At 44.1% G+C, this 26,982-nt stretch overlaps 1 protein-coding gene across 6 annotated transcripts in view; it reads right to left on the bottom strand.

Moving 5' to 3' along the window:
• WDR20 (WD repeat domain 20) overlaps window positions 1-26,982 on the bottom strand; it is a 408,154-nt gene that overhangs the window by 79,758 nt on the left and 301,414 nt on the right. For 3 of the 6 annotated variants that reach the window (XM_069637750.1, XM_069637751.1, XM_069637752.1), the window contains one exon: window positions 4,809-6,089. The exons of 1 other annotated variant lie outside the window; for it this stretch is intronic. In XM_069637750.1, coding sequence (XP_069493851.1) covers window positions 4,809-6,089 — 1,281 coding nt within the window. Of the gene's footprint in view, window positions 1-4,808; window positions 6,090-26,982 lie in introns of those variants that run through there. 2 more of the 6 variants (XR_011283774.1, XM_069637753.1) reach the window with 2 other exon arrangements.

Raw genomic sequence — 26,982 nt, 5'->3', positions numbered from 1 at the left:
GTCGAGCATCAACCAGACGGCTGTCATCCCTATTGTCTATCTGGTCATCCACATTCTAGTTTTCCAGAAAGGTGGCATCCTCATCCTGATCATATGTGTCCATAACATCATCAACTGTGAGGAAACAGGCATACTCCTCATGTGGATCTTCCAAGGTCCTTTGAAACTTGGATACAGGTGTAAAGGGAAGCTCTTCGAGGTCTCTTGGGAGCAAGTTTTTTCATAAAACACATTTTTCTAATTTGTCCATACATCCCCCAAATTTCTCCCTAGTCCATGAGGATGAACCAGAGGGGTCCAGGGGAGGAAAAGGTTCATCATCTTCCCTGTGACACCGAGATGTGTCCCCTAATGTACTTGACAAAGGGCACAGGACTCTCAGCACAGTCTTTGCAGGGTACGGGGTGCTGTGACGTGTCTTTCGGCACATCTCTAGGCCATTGTTTGTGCTTCGCCGCCTCCTTCGACCGTTCCTTCAGTCTAAATGCTGTGGCAATCCTTGCAATGCTTTCGCCAATGCTCGGGGAATCTGGTCAATCCACCTACTGAACCGGAGGCTGAGCGGTGGATTTCGGCACCACCGGGGCCTTCATCGGCATCTACGCGTCATGATAGGATCCGTCGAAGTTTGACGGTTCCGTTGGCGCTTTGGTACGCTTCCGACAGTGCCGCTGAAGCAGAACCTTGGGTTGTGTGTTTGGTGTTATGCTCGTGTGCGCCCCTGTCGCCGGGTGTTTTCCCTATAGCGTGACTCGCGTCAGGACTGGTGGGGAGGGGCGTTGCGGACCAAGAGCAGTCCGCCATTAGGTCAATGGCCTCCGACACAGAGGCCTGGTCATCCATCGCTAGTCCCCAACACCCCCCATCACTTTCGGCAGTTGCGGCGCCGACGGAAGAACATTCAGCCTGCAACATGCCGTAGGCCGCCCACCGCTTCAAATGACGCTCCTTAAGCGTTTTAGGGGGCAGTAGTCTACAGGCCGCACAACCGGCTTCTTTGTGGTCGAGGGGAAGACAATTGTTGCACCGAGAGTGCTCATCTTTCCAAGGATATCTGGCCCTACACGAATGACAAAATCTAAATGGCGTCTTTTCCATAGCAAAAGACGGGTACAGCAATGACAAAACCCAGGGAGCAGAGATGGTGAAAGAGGAAAGGCATACTTGTAAAGAATATGGCCACCCCGACCCCACTCTCCCTACTGTACAGGCCGGCCAGAAGGCCCGTCCTCGTGGACGGCAGCGCCGCTAGGATCAACAGGCGTTGAATGTCCGCAGCAGTTTTCGGTGTTGTTTCACAGGATTCAACTGTCAAAGTGACTCAACGGGAATAACGACAAAGTTGATAAATATGACAATAACGCTATGCAAGAGCTCCGCATTAGGGCGACCAGTAATCTGGGTGGAAAAAAACAATCTAAGGGACCTCAGCGCGTGAGGGACTTTGGGTGCACTACACGTCACGTTAGGGATAGTGTTACAGACACGCCTACGTCCCCTTTCGATCCTCGCAAGACAAGATGCAATACTCTGTGGTTACCACTGGACGTCGGACCATATGCACAGCATGTGATTCCAAGCAGATAGCATCAGGAGCGCATTTTAGAAAATTGGAGACAAAGGTAAACAGCTCACTGAATACTTTCAACAGACTTCAGATGGCAGGCATCTTCATTTGGGCTGAAATGTATAAAGAAATACCTTTCACTTACGTGGCGGCATAATGTTTAAAACATTCATACCAACATACCACACAGTGATTTCCGGTACAGCATCCAAAATTTAGAAGCCATCCGGATCCTGAACTTTGGCAGTATTGGCAAGATAGAACTACATTCAAAATAAAAAATATGTAGCCTTAAAAAGTTTTTTTTTAAATTATTTTCATAAAATAAGGAGTGAAACAAGGCTTTGTAACCTACGTGATGAAGAGAAACACTAATGTTCCTACTGCCAGTATTAAAACCTCTCCCAAAGCAAGTGTTGGTTTTCATAGAAGTCACATTATTTTTTCTTGCTTCAAGGCGATATTCATGTTGCTCAGAAAGTGGTTATCTGCAAGTCTCCCTTCAAGATGGCTCAAATTACTTAGAAGACATAGCCCACTTTTATTTACCATACATAAACATGAAATAGTTTAAGAGTATGTTTAACTGAGGAAGCAACAGAAGAATGATTAAATAACCCTCTTAAAATATTACTTTTAGAATGCAAGATGAAAGTTGACTTTTTTTTTAAAAAAAAGGCTTTCATTCTTTGACTCATCGTACTTGCCAATGGAATCTGTACTACAGAGTAACATTAATTAGCTTATAGAAGTTATAAAGTCTTCTGGGTGAGACTAGTTACGGCATGGGAATTTATCAAGTTCTCAGAAATAGACCTGGAGTGTACTATACACTCAGATGACTAGCAAGAAGCAATTCCTGAAGGGTTAATGTCTCGGTCCATCGTAGAGCTGTGGGGGCTGACAGATCCCTGTCCTTTACGGTCGCAGAAGTAGCAAAACAATAATAAATACACTGGTAACACCATCAGGCACACACCACATACCAAACTAGAGAGACCAAATGACAGGGTTCCTTATTTTACAGAAATCATTTTTTTGTAGACCGTTGTGATTATGTGCTAGGCAGGTCCTCTCCATGATTTCAAAACTACATGGGAAAAAAAAGGGTATGCCAAGTTCTTTTAGGCTCCTTGCTCGGGAAAGTGTACTTTTCATTTATTGTGCATTTGTTAGGTGCTTATACAAGTAGATTGTGTTTCAAAGCGCATATTTTAATTTTTAGGTTTGCTAAAATAAGCTTCAAGTTGAAAGAAGGGATTTCCAAAACATTTTGACAATCTTTAAAGCATGGTTGATTACTTTGCATTGAATGCTGCTGTAACCAGTGCCCTGCATTTCAAATACTATCTGAAAAAATTCACAAGCAAAAAAAGCTTATGATACAAGTCCTTTATAATGCACCTGCACACACGTGTTTCTAGGTGCAACTATAATTGTCCAGTATTGATCATTAGAATGTGTTTCATTAGAATGTGTTTAAGTCTATGGATTAGGTGACATTTACAAAATTGTATCTTTACCATGTTTCAAAGCTATATTGATGCATCAATTAAATCAATATCAGTGACTTTCAAATCATATTTCTATACCCTTGTCAATGGCTGCCTTGATGCTTTGACACAGGTTAGAGCACCATAGTCTAGGTTGCTGGATATAAATCTCACCCAGTTTGGGAGGAATCGAAAAGTAATTTTGTATCCCACATTTGTTCTCTGGGTTGGTTTAATGAGCAGTTGGACTTCATTCAATTCTCCCTGGGGAAAAGTTATCATACTTACCACGCCATTTTGCACGAATTGGGGTTGTGAATGAAAGGGCAAGAACTGACTTATGGCTGTCAAGGAACACTAAACTTCTAGTAGTGACGTTCATGATTAGGCACATTGGCAGATCAGAGACATGAGGCCTACAAAACAACTACATGAGCATGTATAGACCGAGGTCATGTAGGCCACCCATTTTCAGCACCATTTAGTAGCGATTATAAAATCATTCTAAGCATATGAATAAAATAAAAGCTACTAGTCCAACACCAATTAATTTTCCTCCGATAAGTAAAACCTGTACAAGAAAAAATATCTAACTTGATCACTGCCGCAACAAAAAAACAAACCACTTTATTCTTTAATTAAATATTTATGTTCACGAATCTCAGAAAAAAAATGGGGGGAAAAGTTTAAAGTCTATATATTTTATCAAAATGTTCAAACTTGTCGGAATGTAAACAACTATTGAAGTACACGTGTAGAAAAGTCAAACTTTTCAGACACACCACACTGACTTTTTTCAGATGAATGCAAAAGTAGGGCCATGTTGTACATTCCTTTTCACACAGTGCAAAATCTTTTAGTATCCGACTGTTCAGTAACACAACTTCCAAAGGCGAGCAACTGTTTGGATCACATGTGCCACGGTGAATAAAACAATGTTCCAGCACTTCCAAGCATTGCTCATGTTTCAGTGTGATCAGGAAGCCCGTTGTCATCAGCAAGAACGTTAGGATTAATCTAACGCTTGATCGTAGAATCTGCCCCTCCTGATGGTCCTATATATTTTATTTCCTGGCACTTTTGAAAAGTTGTCTTTATGTCAAAAATTTCAATAATCTTCGACAAAGGTTTTCTTTAAAATTCACCCTCAAATACATGTTAACTTTGCCTGCCATGACAGCAGGAAAACAATTAGGCTTGATACAAAAAACAATGCCATAAGGTTGTCCAGTTTCTGCTCGGCTCCTACAAGAGTGTCCCTTTGTTTAACCTTGCGTCAAGAAAGGGTTAGTGGCCAGCGACTCAATTACACTGATTTAAACTATTTGACGTCTATGAATTGAGATTACTTTAAATTTATTTAGCAGCAAACAAAATCTATTGCAATACTTCAAAGAAAGCATTGTGATAGATGATTCAACTCAAGTTTCTCTCCTAATTTCAGCTTCGATAAAACCCCAATTGATACTTTAGGCATACAGTGCTTACGATATATTAATTCTCTCTTTGGTTGGCACTCTACGTAAAATATAAAATATTATGTTAGCATACTGTACACCAAGGGAAAAATTTCAAATGATTCCAAAAGTATAGGTCATGCAGTATCCAAAGTATGGCTCCAAGAAAAATATATATATTTTTTACATTAAGCATAACGAAATGTCACTATAATCAGCATTCAGCATTTTTGCCAGAAAACTAGCTATTCAAGTTTATTTCTTGATGCAGCATTAAGGATTAAAACTTACCACTTTACCGGGCCTTGCCCATGTGCAAATAAATCCCTCCTGACAAGCAGTGACTATACAGTCTTCAAGAAAAATTAACACAGTCAGTCTTTCATGTGCTATCTTTTTACAGATAAGAGGCTCTAACAAGGGAACATCTTCCATTCTAGGACAGAGGGGAGTTCCCAAAGTTTTAGCTGGGTCCGTTTTGGTTTTAGTAACTAAATTCAATTTGTCACTGCTCTTGCTCGATATATGTCCCATACTATGGTTTCTCTTGTGATCTTTTTCATGATGTCGCTCTTTCCGATCATGTAGTGATAGAGTTGCAAATTTGCTGACACCAGTGGCAATGGAACCCTCCATTACACTGCTTTTACTGCTAGCACTGGACACAGCTGAATGGGGAAGGCTGTTTGAACGAGGAAGCGGAGGAGGTACAGAGTTTCCGGATGTCATGATACTGTTTCCATTACTCCCAGAGTTACTTTCAGCATTTCCTGCAGGGGGACTTGTGGCATTCATGACATTGGTGTGTGTCCTTGTTCTTGAGAGAGGTTGATGTGGAAAAAGGATATCTTCTGTAAGGTCCCATAAACAAAGTTGCGTGTCCTGGCCCACGGAGCCAAACCTATAAGTTACACTTAATGGACGACTTTCTGTAGAGTTCCTTTTTGATAACCTAGATTGTGTACTATTGGCTCGATCTCTGCCAAAATGAATGAGGTCTTGGAAATCCTCATCACTGCCACTGAACTCCATAGGGTCACTCTCTTCTACGCTTGTTGTATATGGGTCAAATGCAACAACACTTACCCAAGATTTATGTCCATGACCTCTAGCGATTACTCTACAGTCCAGAAAAGACCAAACTGTAACCAAGTCATCCTCTCCACCAATCACAATATATTTGCCATCTGGACTCCAACATACACACAGTAGTCCGCCAAAGTAACTTTTCATTGTACCATGCAGCTCCACTGTATCAAAATTGAAGACACGAAGAAATCCATCCTGACTTACACATGCTAAGAACTTCCCATCAGGAGAAAAAGCAAATTCATTTAGTGCCCCCTCACCTACGGTCCATTTAAGAAGAGGGTTTCTTGTAGACTTGCTTTTGCAAGTATGAACTGCAAAGTTTTCTCCTTGTTTTAGTAGCTGGTAGTGTGGGGCTGTGGTACCACAAGTGTGCTCCACATTGTACAAGTACATATTGCCACTGGAATGAGCTACAAGGAAAAGGCTTTCTGAACCTGGCACCCATTTCACGCAGGTCACTCTTGACTTGTCTATTAATCTCTGTGGAAAACAAAGAAAACAAAAAAACAATAATTAGAAAATGTTCAGTTTCACTTATTCTGTTAAAACATTTAATTTACCCAAGCTCAGATTCCTAGCCAAAATTAGACCGCCTTGTAGTAGCCTGTAATTTATGTTGCACATCACACAGGAAGCCAAGGGTTGGTTGGCTTGCCTTGGCCCTCTCTTGTTGCAGGGTCTGAAATTCAGGATATGACCGATGTGTTATTTTCTCTGTCACACAAAAACCCACAAGTACCACAGGTAAAGCTTGAATGCATAAACAAGTGTCTGACCACAATCTCTTTTCTTTAGTCACCATTTGAGGGTTCAATGATCTTCCCTATCTATAACAGCCAAGGAAATGACATACTTACTATAATCGTATTTCTACTGCTTGTATCAACTTAGATTCACATGCTGCACATATAGAAGATTCTGTTCCCCTGGAAAGTGTTGTGACAGGAGGAACATGTGTTTCAGTGTCCACTTCCAAATGCTTTGTGCCAGCTTGGACAGCTCCGGAGAGCGAGTTCCTCCCTGCTCGTTTATGTACAACATGATCGTGGTGCTGTCTGTTAGGACTAGAACGGTCTTCCCTTGCAGTTGTTGAAAAGGTTTAGGGCTTCAAACACTGCTGGTAGCTCTAAGAGGTTGATGGGTTTCCTTGCTACGGATTGTGAACAGGTTCTGTGCGCTGTCTGTGGAAGAAGGTGAGCTTCCCCACCCTGACAGGGATGAGACTGTGATGAGAGTGGCCTCTACTGCGGGGGTGGTGAACGATTTCCCTTTTACAAGGTTTTCCCTTGTCCACCACTGCAGTGATGGAATGAGGGCTTTCGAGACAACCACTAGATCGTCCCACCAGCCGCTTGCTTCACAGCATTGGCTCAAGAGCCACTCTTGAATAGGACACATGCGCAGACTGGCATGTGGCACCAGAAACATGCAGGAAGCCCTCATTCCTATTAGCCAAATGGATATCCGTACGGTTATCTGACAACCGGCTATGTATTGAGGGATTTGGAACATGTTTTTGGACCCTCTCATTGGAGGGGAAGAAAAGACTGTCTTCTGTCCAAATTAGAGCCTCCAAAATTGTTTTACTTGGCTGGGGACAAGGCTCGACTTCTTTTCGTTGATAGAGAACCCCAGTTTAATGAGTAGGTCTACAGTAATTCAGATGTTCTCTAGACACACCTGATGTGCGTCTCCTGTTATGAGCCAGTTGTCTGAATAAAGGGTACACCAGAACTGTCTGCACAAGTGAGCTGCTGCCAGTGCCAGAACTTTGTCAAAAACCCTTGGGGCTGAGGCACTCCCGAAGGAAAGCACTTTGAATGGATAGCGAGTGTGCCCCATCTTGAACCTCAGGTATTTTCTGTGCGCTGGCAACATTGAAATATGAAAGTATGCATTTTTCATATCCAAGGTTGCCATGTATTCCCTGTGCTTCAGCAGTGGAATTACTTCCGGCAGAGTTGACATCCTGAAACTTTGAGGCTTGACATACATGTTTGCAGGACACAGATCTAATACAGGGCACAGGGTTAGATCCTTTTTGGGTACAGCGAAGTATATTGAATAGATAACCTTGTTTACCTGGTGAGCTGAGACAAGGAGACATTCTTCTTGTTTTTGACGGGTGGTACCGAGGATTCTGGAGAAACTAATACAATATCCCTTGCCCACTGTCTTGAGCACACACTTGTCTGAAGTACTACCCTCCCATGCATGGATGAAGTATGTTATCGACCTCCTACTGGAGCCAAATGGGCGGGGATCCAGACCAGTAAGTCATTTGTTGGCAGGGGTAGAGGAGCCTCTGGTGGGTGCATTCCTGTTGAGGGGTTTCATAGGCGTTTGACGACCCTTGATCGAGTACCAGGGTAAACCTCTTGTGGTGTATGAGGCCAGTGTGGGTCTGTGTGGAAAAGGATTGCCCTCGAAAGAAGTGGCGGGTATTAAAAACCCGGTGCTGTAGTTACGGCTGGCTGGATATTTGGTTTAATGACTTTAGAGTGTTGTGCTCTTATTTCGTTGTCTCAAGGGCATCATAGACAACCTTCCCAAAAAAAGCAGACTCCTATCAGTTGGTTGATAAGGGAAGCCTGCATCTTGGTTTTGAACCCCGAGTTCCGTAACCAAGCATGGCACTTTAAAAGAATTCCTTCAGCTAACACCCACCCATCGGTCTGGGCGGAATCCAAAGCGTTCTTTAATATATTTCGGGCGACTTGCCAGCCCTCTCGAACATTAGTAATCTGCTGCGACTTGGTTGGCTCAGAAACACTTTAGGCCTTCTTGTACCAGACCCCCACTGAACGTCACTAAAGCTGGCAAGTAAATTAGTGTTGTTCGCAACACAGGTAGTAAGTTGTAATCCCTTTGGCCCAAGGCATACAATTGTTTACATTCCGTGTCGGGAGGAAATTCAGCTGAAGACAAAGGAACTCCCACACGCTTCCTATTTGTGGTGACTACATCTGCGGACACACTGTTCCTGATTCTCTGGTAAAGGAGATCTGAGGCAGCAGGCCTAAACATCTTCTCAACCCATGGGTTGACTACTTGTGTCAGAGAAGACGTGAGCAGAGAAGTGGCAATCCACCCCTTAACAGAATTAAGCAGGGCAATCGATTGACTCATGCTTTTTTTCCTTTAAGGAAATCCTGCCAAAGTCAGATTCAAGCACCACCTCCTGAGTATGTATTTTAAAACGTTCTGCTGCTATTTTTCAGATTATTACATATCGGCTGCGGATAGGGGAAGAGTCTCATGCTGCACAACAGGTGTGGTGTCTGCAAAAACATCATCTGGCTCTGCCACCAGAGTTGGTGCAGTAGGCCAAGGCCCCAGATCACCAGCGACATCGAGTTATGTGTATGGATCCTTGGAAGAAGGATCTTGGAACTCGTCTCCCTGGTCTGAGACATAAATCCTCATCTTGACCATCCTGAAATAAGTATCAGTCTGTTAGGTACAGGAGAGGCAGTGTGACAAAACCGGGAAACTGAAGTCTAAAACTTAAAAAGGCCTAGGGCCCTGATCTAAGGGAAGGGATTTTTTAGGCAGCCTGTATGAGAAAGAATAACTCAAGACACCTTTTCCATACACTCCTTAAAACTTTCCCTTATCCAAGTCCGAGTGGTCAGTTTCAGGGAGTGGAAAAACAACATCCTCTTGTACAGACTTTTGTGACTATACAGAGATGAGGTGGAAGATGACTGGACATACTGCTGGGGTAAAACCGGAGGAGCCTGGGTGCCAGACCATGGGAATCAGGTTGTGTAACTGTTTAGAACAATTATTCCCTCAATTTAGGGTGGCTTTTAACTGCAGGCGTGCATTTTGATGGGTCTGAAATGGCTGGTGAAGATTTAGGGGAGCACCTTGCCCTCTCTCCTTTCCCCAGAAGCTCACCGTCTCCAGAGCTCTGGTTCTCTCTAGGCTTGACTACTGCAACAGCCCCTTTCTAAATCTGCCTGCTTCTACTCTACGCCCTCTGCAACTCATCCAGAACAGGACTGCAAGACTTGTCCTTGGCCTCACGCCCAGGGATTGCATCTCTCCAGGACTGAAATCTCTGCACTGGCTCCCAGTGGTTGCGAGGATTAAGTTCAAAATCCTCTGCATTGTCCACAAGGCCTTCTGGGGCATCAATACCTTCAACTCCCTCTTCCTAAATAAATATCTTCCTTCTCGAGCTCTTCGCTCATCCGCCTCCAATTCCCTCAGGGTCAGTCGCTTCGCAAAAAAACGAGTTGGTGGTAGATCTTTCTTCGGCTGGGGCCTCCCTCTGGAACAGCCTCCCTGAAACTTGGAGAACCATCTCTGGTTCCAGAAGCACCACAAAACTTTCCTCTTTGCTTCTCCTTTCTCTCCCCCTCTCTCCTGCTGAACTCCTGGCTGAAACTGAAACTGCATTGGTCACCTGGCTACCCTCTGATCTATGGCTATGGTTGCCTCCCCAGTCAGTTGCACACCTGCACTGCCTCCCTGGCAACCCCCGCACCTGGGGACTGTTTTCTGTATCCCTACAGTCCCCTACCAGCACTTGACACCTGATGTCTGCATAAGTGTGCACTTGCCACCAGCTTGCTGCACCTCTTACTTATTGCTTGAATGTATTATATTTACTTCTGCTGTCGATCCCATGTACTGGACTGCCCACTCCCCTCTCCCCCCCCTCAACTTTTCCCCTTCCTCCGCACTTGCGCAATCTCAGTGTCACCTGGCCTAGAAAGATCGTTGTCTCAGTCTTCCCTCTGTTCCCCCTCCCTTGCCTTGTCACGCCTTGAAACACTTACAATATGGCATTTATAACGTGCCTATACACATCACCTTGAGAAGTCAAAGACTTCGAACCATGCACTAAACGCTGAGACGCAGCAGGTTAAGAACCGGAAGGTTCTCCAGGTTTCGAAGATTTAGTCTTACCTGAAGGGGCAGTTGACTTAGATGGTACCGTCGATGAATGCCCTAGGGTTGTGTGCTTAGCCTTGGTGGGAGCGTGTGTGCCCAGGTCTCCAGTGGATGGGACCACCATAGCAGTGCATTCAGCATCCCTAGTGGGTTAGGGTACGGTCACGAGTCAAAGATTCCACAACAAGGTCTTCGACATCTGAACTGGAGCCGTGGCTGCTAGATTGTTTCCCGTCCAATGCAACAGTGCCGGTGGGTGAATGGGATTCGGTCTGCATGGCGTAGGCCACCCACCGCTTAGTGCGCCATTCAAAGCGTTTTAGGATAAAAGAGTCAACATGCCTTGCAACATCATTCTTCATGGTCACGAGGCAAACAGTTGTTACACTTTTTAGAAGTGCCCTTCCTAGGGAACTTGCTGTTACAGGAAGAGTACAATTTAAAAGGAGTGCTCTCCATTATTAAATATAAAGAAAGCAGCAGCCAGACAAGGGAGGGACAGGAAAAGGCATTCCCTAGTGAAAAAGAATGTTGAGAAGAAGCTCCTCCACTCTCCCTACTGTGAAAGGCTGAAGCCTGATGTGAAGGCCGTAGCCAGTCGTTGAGTGTCCAGAAGTCTTCAGACGGTCGAAGGGACGCTGAAAGTGCATTGATAGCTGGGCAAAGTTTAATCACTAGCAATCTATTCGTAACAGGCTACGAGCTCCACATTACGTGACCGAACAGTATGGAGGAAAAAAACAATCTGAGGGACCTCGACGCGGGATTGATATGTGTACACTACATCACAGTAGGGATAGTGTTGCAGACGCACCCAGGTCAACGTCTAGCCTCAGAAATAGATGTAATACTCTGCGATTACCAGTAGATGCCTGACTACACGCACAGCATGTGATTCTAAGGAAATTCACAAGCATCAGTAACAAATTATTCATGCATAAAGAAATTAAATCTATATAATATTACTTTAGGAGCATACACCCATCTCTGCAGACTTTCAAGTACTAAACATATGCTTTCTACCTAGGAAATTATTTGATGAAACACCCATATACGAAATGAAGAAACCCCTTATGCTTGGTGCTTCTATTATTTAACAAATCATCTCGAAGTCCAGATTTCACATAAAAGATCACAACTAAGGCTTGGCTGCTGGCCCTAAATCTTCATGAAAGCAAAATCTTACAAAAGGCAGCTGACAATTTAGAAGTCTGTCCCTCCACTGTGGCAGGTTAACTAATAATCGTTTGCATCATGGGACCCGTAACACCTTCAGTATTACGGGCACATGAAAACCCTAAAGAACCTTTTGCTTTAAACATATTAAACCAACATTGCTAATAAGAAACAGTGCATTCATTTTTACTTTGGCAAGTTGGAATAATTCTATTCTGCATTATTAATTTAAATTCAAGTGCCAATAAGATATGATTTGGAGCAAAATCACCAGAATAATTGCCTGTTAGTCAAGTGACTGAATCTGGCCTACAAGTCAAGTGATCGCACCACAATCGCTCTATCAAATTCATTTTGAGATGTGTAGAGAAACTAGATGGTAGAACTAATGTTTGGGGGGGGAGGGGGACTCGAGAGGGGGGTTAAATCATCCTGGGACAGTCTACTTGCAGCTGACAAGTAAACACCCCCCCCCCTCCCACTTGGCTACCAAGCTGTGAGGGTAACTGCTTCCAGACAAAAACAGCCTATTGTTAATATTTTGTTTTTACTGAAGAGCATTTAGAAAACATTGCAAAATAAATAATAAACAGCATTGGCCAGTTAGATATTTTGAACTTTGGCACTTAAATCCCTGGAAAGATTGTTTTCCGCTTGCATGCCAAGCCGTGAGGCTATTCGCTTCTTCAAGAGTACATCTAGCTTTAGACACAATTGGCAAACTGCAAAAATATTCCTGTGATTTGAACAGCTACCAAACAAAGGCAACTCACATATGCCTGGATTGGACAGCGTATTTTTTTCAGTAATGTAAAATATACAAACAATTATTGAACCATGTCACACTGCATGATGGGGTTAAAATATGCTCACTGCAAGTACCATGATGGGATGCAGGCATAAAGCTAGATAAGATTTGTTTGTTTAAAACTTTTTTCTTTGTGAATAGCACAGAGATGGAGAAACTCCATAAAAGGCTCAATGTCCATCATGTAAGGTATACAAATCAAAACGTCATGCTCTGCTAAAATGAGTGCATGCAGTCCCCCATATAAGATTTGAAAGTGGGATTATTTTACTCCCTAACAGGTTCGAAGAACGGAGAAGAACAGAACTCCAAAGAGTCGAGGCGTAACCGAGATTCACAAAGCAACACGTTCGCGGAAAAAACGGAACTGAGGCTACAGGCGTCGTGCGTCCTACTTATCACATCGGATGACGTCGGACGAGGTCCTCGACAACGGCGCATCGACGCAGGACGCAGAAAAAAGTTTCCGAAGCAGCACAGCTGTGGTGATTACCTGTCAGATATGGAATACGTCAGAGGACCCAATCCCCCTCGAAAAAAATGTTTGAACTGGGCAACGGAAACGTTTTTTGTAATCATTTTTCACCTAGTTATTTATGCACATTAAAAGATGCATGTTAACTTCTTGTTATCGGTCAGTTATAATAGTTTCTTCCTGTGGTACTATGTTTACTACTGGTCCAAACGGATCCATGGAGCTGTGTGGGTGAAAGCGGGGGCACAAGGTTCTACATGTCGGTTTTTACTCCCCGTTTTTATTTTTTGGGAGTTTTTGTATATTTTTAGGGAGTAAAAATGGATGATACACCCCTTATCTACAGGGCTCAGAGTGTGTTGCAATTGATCTGTTATTTCAAACGCTTTATTATGAAAAACAGAAGAGACCACGGTATTTTAAAAACATGGCAAAACGTCTAGCTAAATCAGAAGTGTATTTTGAAGGGCTTCATTACAGACAGTAATAGATACATATTTACCTTCTCACTCACAGCCGGCTTTGGGAATTGTAAAATGATTAGTATAAATAATTCTCACTTTAACAAGATCCACATTATACCAAATCTGAGAAATCTTCCATACTGAAATGAGAAGTCATGCAGACAGTAAATGCTCAGTAAGTACTCCGTCATAAGAAGCAGATGCCAATAGGGTGTATTTATAATTAGGAGATTTGCATGTCCTAATCTGAAGTTGCTTATGTAAACACTTGGCGGTATACATGGTAGCCAATGACAAATGGAACCAAACGCCACGATTAGTTTTGACTTGAGCTAGAAAAAACGAGGCAGGGGTGGGTACTTATCTTGGGTTTCAAAATTGGAAAATTGCACTGAGCACCAGATTAAATGTGTTCATCTGACAAAGTAAAATTGGCTTCAACTCAATGCAAACTAATAGGAAGACCTGTGCATTTTATTGAATTAATGGCACCAATGTGTTAAGATTATATTAGCTAACAGGGAAACTAGGGTGGAGCAAAAGAGTTAAAGTGGTGGTTCTAATCCTTTATAAACCAGCTCTACAAGAAAGCAAGGGGCCCACTTCTCCGAAACAGTTGTATGCCCCCTCACCACATATCCAGATGGGGCATAGCTTGGAGGACGCAGCTGATCTCACACGACTCGAGTGCCTGGGTAAGATAGCAAGCAGCTAACTTAATGTACTTCTACTCTACATGCCTAAAATTGGCACTTTGGCAAGGTTTGCTGATTTGTAATTATTCCTTCAATAATTTGGAGGTAAAACTAAATTACAGAGATGCAATGCTTTGGGAAAAAAAGCAATCCGCTTTCAGATGCTTTTACCATAAGACATTAAAGTGCTTATTGGGTTAAAACTTTACACTTTACCAATTTTTCCAAATTCTAAACTGTTTTCATATTTTGGGGTTGAAATAAGCAATGTTCACTTATATCTGCACCATATATTTCATTTCCATGTTTTCAGGATTAAGGGACACATGGATGTATTGTTTCTTATATAGAGTTTACAAGGAGATTAGTGTGATACTGTGTTTCCGCACAGCCCCTAGAGACAGCCTGTGCTGCTCCTCGTACTTCCTTGGCCAGGAAAAGCAGATCCATCAAAGCACAGAGGGAGACCTTGAGGAATCCTTGTATGCTGGTATAAAATGCGTTACCATTATATCCATTCCTCTAAATTGCTTTAGGTTGTTCTTGGTTATCGGCCCATAGTCACCATGGACCTTTGATAGAGTTGTTAACCCTTGCCATCTAAAAGGCTATTCAGGGGTTGGTCTGCATAATCTTACCCACACCATGGCCTTTTTCAGTCCACGCATCAAAATTGGGAGTATGATTGTAAGTTTGACTGTGCCACAATGGCTACACACACATCTTCATGATTGGTTGCAGGTAGTTTTAACAGTCTATAAGCGAATAGGAGATGAGCAGGATGCTGGGTATATACTCAACTACTTTATAGCTAATATTTGGTATGATATATTGCTTGAGTTTACCATTTTAATTCTCAAATTATCTCTACAATAGAATAGGCAAAAATACTAAACCAGAGTGAAAACATTCTTCCGGAGTTTCAACTCAGGAGTATAAAAGACACTATACTGCAAGTGCAAATACGTGTTGTTTAGTGATAAAACTGTGTAGGGAAGATGTTGAGATCAGAGGGTTTATGATACAAACTGAGGTAATAAGCATTGGTTCCTAGATATTTAGAAGTAAACCCACAACTATAAACAGTAAGCCTGTCTGGTGCGGAGGAATGGTAGTTTTACTTCCTTAAGTGCAGAGATCCAACATTTTCCAGAGCCTTCCGTCAAGCAAAGCACAATTCCCTGCTCCAAAAACTGCCACAGCACCATGTGGGCATTTAGACAGCCTTTGGGGTGGAGGTTAAACTATAGCATCCAAGGTAGGGTGTATATCATGAAATCACCTCTCATGCACTTCCCTTCGGTGATAACCTGGAGGTGGCTTTTAGTGCCTAATCTGCTGAACAGTGGAAAGTAAGACCTCTGTATGGGCAAAAAGCTGTGCTTGGGCTGTGCAGTTTGCATCTAATCCCAACCCATAGATAGGGGAGAGGTGAAACAATGGGGTAAAGAAACGTGTTAGAGCCTGCTTGCCAAGATAAAGGGTCTGAATTCGGTGACAAGGGTTCAGTGTGCAACATTTTTACTTGCAACTAGCCATCGGTTGGTGGCAGTTGACTACTGGCAAGTAAGAAATGGTGTGCAGTCTATGAATGGAATGGAGGTGGCGAGTGACACTATGGCTGGCTACTACCTTGCAACTTGGAAAGGCTACCCCCTGCATGGGTGCATCACTTTTTGGCCTACATTCCAAATGTCGATGAAAAGTACTTTATACAAATGCATATATAAAAAAAAATGTTTTAAAAAGTGGCGAAGGCTGGAAGGTTTAGAAAGCATCTTAACCTCTGGTATTGCTCTGGGTAACCCTCCAGACCATCGTTCTTCACCTGTTAAGCCATTACAAAAGGGGAAGACCACATGCAAATAAGGCTTGGCCCCACCCCAAAAAAAAGCATATATATTTACAAAGAAATCTTAAGAAAGGAGTATGTTGTTTACCTATAACTCATGTTCTCCCGCATTGCTATCTGTCATGCATTCACATGCTTTGAATATTCCCTGCCGACATGCCAGGAATCCTCTGTACCATTTTGTAGGCCATCCATGTACTTTTGGGTGCATTCTGCCTCAGCCAATGGGAGATCGAGTGTTAAGCCTCACCCAGGAGGCCATCTTCAGATTCCGACCCCATCGGGATGAGAGTTGGCATAATGTAGCCTTGCTCCCTTAGGGGTAGTAGGTGGGCGCATGTGAATCCACGAAAGATACCAAAGCTGGAGAACAGGAGTTACAGGTAAACAACATACTCCTTCTCCAGCACTGGATCCTTCATGGATTAACATGCCTTGAATAGATTGCCACAGCAGTTAACAATTTGTAACAGAAGGTGTAAGGGAGAAGGCATACTTAACTGAAATATGTGTTGTAGGACTGCTCTTCCAACCCTTGCTTCAGCTTCTCCTTGTCGCTCCATGCAGTAATGCTTGACAAAGGTGTGCAGAACTGCCCAGGTTGCCGCGCAGCATATGTTCGACAGGGGAATCCCTGCCCATAGAACTGCTGACGAAGACCCCACTGCCCTATTGGAATGACCACAAATTGGTCCTTGCAGTGGTCGCCCAACTTGGGCACGCGCTGTGGAAATTGCAGTGGAAAGCCACAAACAGTTGAGATGTTCATTGAAGGTTTTTGGTTTTGTCTATGTAGAACTTCAGAACTCTTCAAAGGTCGAGCACATGTAGAGCTTGTTCAGCTGGCGAAGACAGATGTCCGAAGAAAACTGGTAGGGTTACTTCAGTTCACAGGTGGAAGTTGGACAACACCTTGGGAACAAACGTAGGGTTTGTTTTTAAGATGGCCTTGTTTTTCTCAAACCGTAGATACAGAGTTCTAACGGATAGTACATGTAGTTCTGACACCCGTCGGAAGACCGTGATTGCTACTAGGAAAGCAGTCTTCCAGGACACAAACTTTATGTCTGCAGTAGCCATGGGTTCAAATTTGTGGCTTCATGAGACCTGACAGGAAGGTGTTTAAGCGCCACTGAGGTGGCATTTTCTTTTGAGGGGGTTAAGTCGAAATAGAACCCTCATAAAGTGCTTCACGATGCAGGTTCCAAAAATGGGAGCTTTTCCTTGCTTCCTGGTGTATCTAGAGATGCCGCCAAATGCACTTTGATGTATGAGTGAGAGAAACCATCTTTTGCTAATTGTAAAAGGTATGGTAGGATTTGGTGAGGTTCCTCGTCTAACGGATCTAATTGCTGTTGGGAGCACCAAGTGCAAAACAGATTCCCCTTGTACACATATGACTTGTTGGTGGACTCCGTTCTGGCAGCCTTTAGGATGTTTCTGCACCCTTGCGTGAGTGGGACGTGTCCGAACTAGTTGAAGTCAGGAGCCAAGCCTTTAAGTTGAATAACCCTGGGTTGTGGGGTCTCGCCTGATGGGTGCACATAGTCAGCAGGTTGGGGTTGTGACCCAGAGGGATTGGACGTCCTGGGACAAGAAGTTCTGAGAACCACAGTTGTCTCGCCCATGTTGTAGCTACGGGAATGAACGTGCACTTGTATGTTGCAATCATTTCCAGGACACTGCATATGACTGGCGTTGGGGGAAGGCATAGGCAAGCTTTCCTTCCCATGACATTGCAAATGCAAATGTGTGGCGTAGCGATTGATGGTGCGGATACCTACTCACGAACAGCAGGGAATTTTTTGTTCTCCCATGTGTCAAACAAATCGATTGTCAGTGTTCCCCCTCCCCCCACTTGCTGAAGATTTGCTGGAGCTTCCTGCCTGCTAGCTGCCATTTGTGTGACTGGTCGTTGGCTCTGCTCAGTTGATCTGCAGTTTTGTTTCCCTTTCCTGGAAGGTGAAATGCTTGCAGTTGTATGTGGTTTTCGATGGCCCAGTGCCACTAGGGTTGAGTTTCCCTGGAAAGTGCTCTTGATCTCGTGCCTCACTGTTTTTGCATGCAATGCATTGTGGTTGCGTTGTTTGAACACTCGTACCACTTTCCCTTTGAACAGTGGTTGAATGAGCGAAGGGCGTGTGCTACTCCCTTGAGCTCCAGTATGTTGATGTGGAGTGGTGTCTTGGTCGGGTACCAATGGCATTTTACCGATAACTGGTTTGCGTGCCTGCCTCATCCAGTAAGTGTGGCATCCATGATTAGGGTTACCTGGCATGGGGGATGCCTGAACGGGAATTCTTTGCTGATGTGGGCTGGTGTGAGCCGCCACCACCACAATATGGCTTTGAGTGACCTTGTTACGGTTATCTTGTCGCTCCACGTTCCTGTAAATTGGGACCACCGATCCACTAGGAATTCTTATAGCAGTCTCATTTGCAACCTGCAGTGTTGGATTAGAGCTTAGAGCAGGGGTGCACAACTGATTTTGACAGAGGGCCGAAAGTACCTCACATGATGGCTATAGTGGGCAGAAAAGTAAATGTGGGTGGGGCGGTAGGTGCGGTGGAGCGTGGCAGGAGGCCTTTTCAACCCCCAATTATTATTAAACACATGGAAAAAGAATATGTTTTTGAGGTGTAATGATTTTTATTTTTATTTCAAACTTATATTTTGATCTACACATTTTCCATTGTTATTTATTTCGATTTAGTTATTGCATATCGTATGTTTAATTAAATTATATATGTTTTATTGACACTTGATTGCACATTCCATTATTTTGGACTGCTATACTTTGCCGTTTGGATTGCCCAAGCGGAGTATGGCCTTCGTTGAGTCAGGTTTCCACAATAAGCAAAGGATGTACATCTCCCAACTGTGACTGCTTTAGCTTTATTGTTGGGTTCACTCTTGGAGTGCGACAATATGCCCTATAGCCCCCACCCCTCAACCAAACACTATGCCCCAAGACACCCAACCCTCAAGCAAACACTATGCCCCATGGCCCCCACCCTCAAGCAAACACTGTGCCCCAAGACACCCACCCCTCATGCAAACACTATGCCACAAGACACCCACCCCTCAAGCAAACACTATGCCCCAAGACACCCACCCCTCAAGCAAACACTATGCCCCAAGACACCCACCCCTCAAGCAAACTCTATGCCCCAAGACACCCACCCCTCATGCAAACACCATGCCCCAAACCACCAAGCATGCACCATGCATACATACTCATACAGACCCCCCCAACTCAGCACACAAACCCAGAAGCATACACCATGCACCCATACAGACACGAACCTCCCCACCCCCAACTCACCAAACAAACTCACAAGCATGCACGCATAAAGACCCGGACCCCCCACCCCCGCGTCTCAACATACACTGAACTTGCACACAAACACACATTCAGCCAGACCCGACACACACCCCCACCCCTGCATCTCAACATACATATAAAAACAAAAAACACAGTCAGGACGGACCCGAGACAGACAGACAGACAGACACACAAACAAACAGCCCCCCCACCATGTATTTACCAGATGTGCTGGAACGCTGGCGAGGCTTCTGGCACTACGGCTGGCGTGGGCGTGACAAGGCTGAAATGCCTTCCGGCATCAAGCCTTACTGGCCATGCCAGCCGTAGTGCTGGCACTCCATTGGTGCAGCGCACATGTACCACGTGGCTCATAGGAGCTGCGTGGTTCGTGTGCACTGAACCAATGAGGGCCAGTGTTTTGTCCGGCCCGGTATACAACAAAGACTTTCCTAATGGAAGGTGACCGATGCTGCTTGCGGGCCGCCCTCAATTAGGAAATTCTTTGTTCCTGGCGGGCCGGACAAAACGGCATGGCGGGCTGCAACTGGCCCGCGGGCCGTATGTTGTGCACCCATGGATTAGAGGAATGCAGGAAGACATGGTGCCTAAGAGTTGCACGACGGTCCTGACTGTGATCCAGGCTCCCCGGATGAATGAATAGCCGGGGTATGGACGATGCCCTTTCCACGGAGGGGCGCACCCGGCCCTCAGTGTTGAACTGTGCCCCTAGGAACACTAGCTAGTTCGATTGCATGAAGCAGGATTTGCTTGAATTTATTGTGAAGCCGAGGCGTAAGAGGGTGTTGGACACCAGCTGGATCACTGTTTCCACTGCCAGGCACGATAGAGCTCGTACTAACCAATCATGGATACACACAATATCCCTTTCTATGGAACAACGCGAGGACTTGGAATTGATAGTGATTCGTGCCCACGACAAATCTTAAGAATTTTCTGTAGCTTTTGCGAATTTGAATATGAAAATATGCATCTATGTGGTCTAGCAACACCAGGAAGCTGCCCTCCTTTATTGACTTTGACAGGGTGACTATGTTTAATTTTTGTTTCTTGGCCTATTTTTTCAGACTTCTTAGGTCCAGAATTGGGCTCCATGAGTCATCTTTTTGACTGTGAAGAATCATAAGTAGGTCCCCATGCCCCTCTGATGGTTCGGATCCTTTTTTGGATCACGTTTTTTGTGAGCAGTTTCTCTACTTCGCACTTTAAGATGTTTTAATTGCTGTTGAAATATTGGGGGGAAATCTGAGGAGGGGTTCCTTGGAACTCTATGACGTGCCCACTTAGACATCATACAAACACCCATTTGGCTGTGGTTACTTTATGCCACTGCTGTAGAGGATATTGTAGGTTGGCCCCCGCCCCTCACTTGCTGCAGTTGGGCCGTGGGTGCAACTAGTTGATGGAAGTCAGGCTTGTTTTTGCTGTCTGCACCCAGAGGCAGATATTGTCCGTCGCCTTCTTGGAGCTTGTTTGTAGTCTTTGTTTGTATGGGTACGCCCAGCAATACCCCTGGTAGTAGGTTTGTGAATATGAGGTTCCTTTCTGCCTCAGTTTGTTGCCATGGAACAACCTGAGGGTCCTCTGATGGAGCAAAAAGCGCATCTTAATGTTAGCGCAGTAAGCGATTTTACTGTATCTGTATCCGTTTTGATGACTTTATTAAGGGCATTGTCAATTTTGGGACCAAACAATTGGTCTCCCTCTAAAGGCATGTCTAATGGCTTTGACTGAACATTTGCCCTGAAATCTGTGTATTTTAACCATGTCTGTCTTCGTAGCACGACACCATTATTTACTTGTTTAAACCAAGTCTCTACTATATTGACTGCTATGTTGATTGCACGATTGGAGGCGTCTTCCCCCTTCTTCCAGGATGTCTAGTGCCTGCTTTATTTTATTGTCTGTCAAGTACTCTAATAGCAGAGCCATCCAGTTCCACATCTCACGGTCTTATAATTAGAGTATTTCCAGTGAATTTGTTGCTTTTACTGTCGTGGATCCCATGGCTAGAATGTTTTTGCAAATTGCGTCTTGTTTCCGGCTGTCATTGTCAGGCTGAACTGCGCATTTTTGACTTGGAGGTTAGATTTTCTGCACACTGCCGCTGAAACCGAGTCGGGGATCAGCTAGGATGTAATGCATTTTGGGGACAGCTTGGGCGATTTACATTTTTTCTCTAGGCAGCCTTTTAATGCCAGTGCTGAGAAGGGTTTCTTCATGAGCAACAGCCATTCTTCCCAAAAATGGTCTAGAATCAGAGTGGACATTACCGCCTTTCTGTGATTGTGCATTACATCAAACAGGAAACAATCTTTTCTGCTCGGATGGAACTAGGCCACATGTTTCAGAAGCCTATTGGACCATATTATGGAATGTAGTTATGTTAGCAGGTGGAGACTGATGTGACCGTTCTTCAGCATCTTGGTTTAGGCCCAAATCTGTGTCCTCCCAGTTGTCTAACTGCAGTGATTTTGAGGTAGAAGTGTCAATGCCCCCGTTGTCTTCCTCATCTTCCGTAGTAGAGGACTGCAGTGCTCGTTCTTGACTGTATGGGAGAAGACCCTTGTGATCTAGTGGAGCTGTGCCATGCGTGTGCCTCAAAGGCATCATAAGCAGCCTTTGCGGTGAGGTTGTACACCTGGAGGGTGTATTACCTCTTGATTCATTAAGTTGGCCCCTTGCTTTTGTATCAGAGCTGCAGGGTTCTCCCAAAGGGCCTGGTACATTATCGGATGCCTGTGGGTGTAGTTGGCTGGCTGGCAGCCTAGTATCCAGTTGCTGAAGTAGAGACTGCAGAGTAGATAAAACTTGTATTGATAACATGGACTGTGGGTTAAGTAACGGTTATGCTACTCTTGTAACCCTGGTTCTTCAGTACCTTCCCCTGGCAAAAACGGGTTTTCCTCAGATGACTACCCCCTGTTCAAATTCTGAATCAATATGGTGCTCCACTATCTGTTCTGGAAGAATTGATGAGATTGGAGACGGGGCCGGGCCCTTAGACTCTATTGGGTAATCAGTGTCTCCCTCTGGTTGAGGAGAGGATGGGCCACTTTCGGTACGTACAAGGGCCCGACAGGCATTTTAAGGACTATTGGGCTTTGTACAGGGACAGTCTCCAATTGGTTCTGGTTTCTTTCTTTCTGGCATGCGTTTGCCTCCAGGCCTGCGTTTGTCTTCATTTTTCCAATTTCCCTTCAGTTTTCCTGATTTGACATTTCCTGTGTCCCCGTGGATGATGACACTTTAATGTCCTTTTTCTGCCACCCCGTGTTGAATGACGGCACAGAGGTGTGTTGGCGAGTTTCCATATAGCATTGCTGCCGCCGTCAACCTTGTTTGGACTTCCGTTGATGCTACGGTCGTTGAGGGAGCAGCTGATGCTTTGAAGGCACGGTTGACGTCGACTGGTGTGTAATATCACCGTCAACGATTATGATTTTGCATGTTTTGCCAACGACAAGGTTGTCGACTCTTTGATAGTCGACAGTGACGAAGCCGATGAGTGGATCACGGACAATCGTGGCCCTGCTGTCAACGGTTCTTTAACAGCGGTCGATGATGAGTGGGTCGTAGACAATCCTGGCCATGCTGTCGACAGTATGTGGGTGGCGGCGATTGTCGCACTCGTTGATGGAGCGCTTCCTGTGAATTTTCATAGTTTTCGTTCTAAGGGTCTCTCGTCAGCAAGGTCTTCAACGGATGGATTTTTCAATTTTTCCTTCCTTCCATCCTTTTAAAAAAGTAGCAGAAGAAGATATCCTGTCCTCTGAGCTGGCCCTTTTATGAGTTTTTGGCCCGTCAGATTTGTCTTCCACCACACTTCTATAGGATTCAGCCTCTCAAGGGGGGTACCTTCCCTCATTCAACCAAAGGGCCATCTCCGTTTTCTATCCTTGAGGGTTTTTGTGCTAAATATGGCGCAAATGTCACAATCGTCCTGGATGTGATTTGCATATAGACAAATGCATTCAGAATGCTGGTCTCCCCCATATACATTTTTTATTCCACATGACTGGCATGCTTTGGGAAGATGTTTACGCTTTTCTTCCATATTTGAAAGGTAAAAGCCCGGACCTGGTTTTGAAGAAAGTTTTTCGTGTTTTGAAGGAAATAGGTTGGTTTCTGGCCTTATTTCTCCAGGAGAGAAAGCCTTGAGGACTCTTCAGCACAATGTGCAGTTAGAATCTGAAGATTGTCTCATTACTCGACGTCCCATTGGCTGAGGTAGAATACACTCAAAAGGACATGGATGGGCTACTAAAGTGAGCCTAAAAGTTCTTTTACAAGCTATAATGAAATGTTACAGAGGAGGATATTCAAAGCATGTAAATCCATGAAAGATTCAATGCTGGAGAATAAGGAAACAAAATTACTACTCATGACTATCAAATGTAGAAAATCTAATCTAAATAGATTGTTTTTTATATTAAAAACAGTCTGTAAAGTTGCTTACATTTTAAGATTATTTTTCTGTAACCACTTAACTAAACTTTTGGAATCAGAGGTCATGTAGCAGCAGATATATATTAGCTCAATTGCATGGACATTCCTTCGCTATGTTGCTCCTCTTTCCTAGTTCATCCAATGCCCTTTGACAGGATGGCACATCATGGACAGTATTCTAGAAACTTAGTCGTAGTCTAGTGCAATTTTTGCACCAGTGCATCGATACATAATTGCATTGGGACAGTTGCACTAGCGCAAACATTGCACCATACCAGCAAAGGGTTTCGGTAATATGAGCCCAGATGCATTGCTTACTGAGCAGAATTTTTTTTTTTTAATATAAATGGAAAAATGGAAAAGACACCAGCAGATACCCATAGCCATATGCTCCGACCGTTATAGTGAGGCACCACCCAGTGCCTCAGTCATACTGAAGGACATAGCAAGAGATATGGAGTGGAGAACGTGTTTGGCTGGATAGAAGCAGTCCAAGTACTACAAGTATAAGAATTACAACAAGGAATCACAAATACTTACTGCCACAACCCACCCCTCACTGCATTGAGTGTTATTTGAAGATTAAGCAGGAAAGGCAACCTATTTTTGTTCCCAACCAAACAAATTTTTTTTTCATAAGGGAATTGCCAAAATGAGTGAAAACCCATGGTGGAATATTTGCATACTACACAAGGATCAGCTTCTGTCACTGTCTGACAGATGTCGAGGGTAATAGTACTGAAATGGTACAGAAGTAGCATTGTCCTTCACAGAGAACAACAGAATACTGGCAAGACCCAGAGGGTGGGCATTCTGCCCTCTGCAAAATATCCTATGATGCAGGAACATACCTAATGCGCAATGGATGTTTTAGCAGCTCGCTTGCCAGGAGAATGGGCAGCCGTCGCAAATACAAAACTGCAGACAGAATACCTTTTATAAAAGCCATATGAAAGTTGAGATCCATATGGACATCCATAGTATTCTGCATTCTCTCCATCTCCAAGGAGGGATTTAAAAGGAAAGGAAGGAAAATGCATATACTTACTTAGGTGGACATCTGATACAACCAAGTTATCTTTTGCTTTTTAAAAAAAATTAAGAAACCTCACTTATTCAAAATAAACTCAAAATTGGGCTTGGGGTGCTAGAGTGTGCTGCTGGTGTCAGAGAATTCCCAGGCCTCACTGAGAGCTACAGTATTAATCCCCAAATTATAACCTTGTGTCGACCCAGTGAGCAAGTCAGATTAAGCCAATGTAGACTTTGCCCTTGCTGCAACCGTATCCTAATGGGATAAAACTTTAAATATCTATGGCTGAGCTTCTTTGGAAATATACGTAGATGTTAACTAATGGTTTTCTTACACAAATCAGGGATTTTACTGGTGGAAAGAGCAGGTCTGATACAAATCTGAGCCTGTCCCAATTAACTTGCCTAAGAAGATTGCCGGTCGGGTATGCATAAGGTTTTTGGTCAGAGCCGGTGAAAAAGGTGTACAGATTGGAAGCTTTGCTGGACCCGTCAGAGGGTAAAGTAGAAACATTGTGGAGGCCCAGACAAAGTGCAGGTACCTTGTTCAGTAACACTTCTACCATTAGTTCATAGCCCCCTTCGCCCCACATTAATGGGGTATGCAGGGATTGAGGGTAGTATGTGTGAAAGGGTATTATGGAAGGAGTACATGCATCAGTAGGTTGAAAAAAATTAGGTTACATTCCTATAAATATAACTCTAGCATTGCACGTTGCACAGATTTCACATACTTTCCATTCACCACAGGGATAAATCAGTGGAGCACAAGAACACATTACGAGAAAGGCAGACCGCACGAGGACAGAGCTATCAAAGTACGGCAGTTCAACAAGAGGAGAAAGACTGCGAAAACCGAGGGGGCGACAAGGAGAGAAGCGTCTTTGCCCTTTGACACAGACCTGCAAAGCCTCCCAAAAAGAAATTTTAATATAGCGAACTATAGCCCTAGTGTGTTGCAGCAGATGTCAACGATACACAGAGCATGCCTACGCTGATGAGCAGGACAGAGGGAGAAGCCTGCTACCATGGGACCGGCCTGGACTCCAATACTGTAAAGCCAAGCGGTTCATCACAGCCGGTTAGTCGAGGAGTGAATCGATCATCATAGTGGGATTTTAGATGAAGTTATGAAAGGGTATTACCCTTGTGAGCAGTCTTTGGCTGCTGCTGCATTCACAATTGAAAAAGCTTCAAGTAGAACGATGGAGTATTCAAGTAACATTATTTGGAGAGCACACATTATTTGCTATTTTAGGGAAGCCCAAAAGTACATTCACCACACAAAGAGCATCAGGATAAGAGGTAATTATTTCAAATCCTGCAATTAAAATTGCTAGGTGCAAGACAGTGAACCCAGCAACTTTCATAGTAGAACCAGTAGGGCAAGATGATTGTGTACATGACTGCACAACGCTCACTGAACACTATGATGATATTCCCCAAGCTTGAGAAAATGCTAATCGGGAGGGGAGGAAGTTCTCTTAACTGACGGTTCTTCAAAAATGTACCCAAAAAAGGCATACTGGATCAGTGGTAGTAAAGCTGAACCGAGAGGGTGAATTTGAGTTAACAACAAGCGCGAGATTGCCTTCACATTACTCAGCACAGGCAGGAGAATTAGTGGCGCTTATCACTGCGCTTCAAAGATTTGAAGATGAGGAAGTGACAGTGAACTCTGACTATGTGACGCCAAGTATACACGCAGGTTTGTCACGCTGGAAAAGGAGGGGCTTCCTTCACACAGACGGCACTGCAGTGTAACATGCAGCCCTATTGGATAAGCTTATTGAAGCATGACTCCCATTGACACTCAGTCGTAGAAAATGCACAGCGCATTCTAAAAAGGGAAGATGTAATTTCTCACAGAAACAAATCTGCAGATTTAGAAGCCAAAAAGGCAGCCTTTTTCCCCAAACATTTCTAATTTTGAAATCGGTGTTAAACGAGAGGTCGATGCATGTTCGTAAAGGAGGTCTTTAACATGCTGTCTATTGTCTAGTTAATTGAGATACAAGGTCGAGCACCGCATGAAGAGAAGGATTTATGAAGGAAACTGGGGTGTTCTTTATCCCAGATGGATATAATTTGGAGGCAGGATAGCACTCGAAAGGCAATTATGCCTCTAGCATCAAAGGTAGCGCTGGAGCCGCTTCATTCCCCCACGCATA

This window comes from Ambystoma mexicanum, chromosome 14 (assembly GCF_040938575.1).
Source record: "Ambystoma mexicanum isolate Mex_15411 chromosome 14, UKY_AmexF1_1, whole genome shotgun sequence".
Taxonomy (NCBI): domain Eukaryota; kingdom Metazoa; phylum Chordata; class Amphibia; order Caudata; family Ambystomatidae; genus Ambystoma; species Ambystoma mexicanum.
Note: the sequence above shows the minus strand (reverse complement) of the source record. Positions and strands in the feature narration are given on the sequence as shown.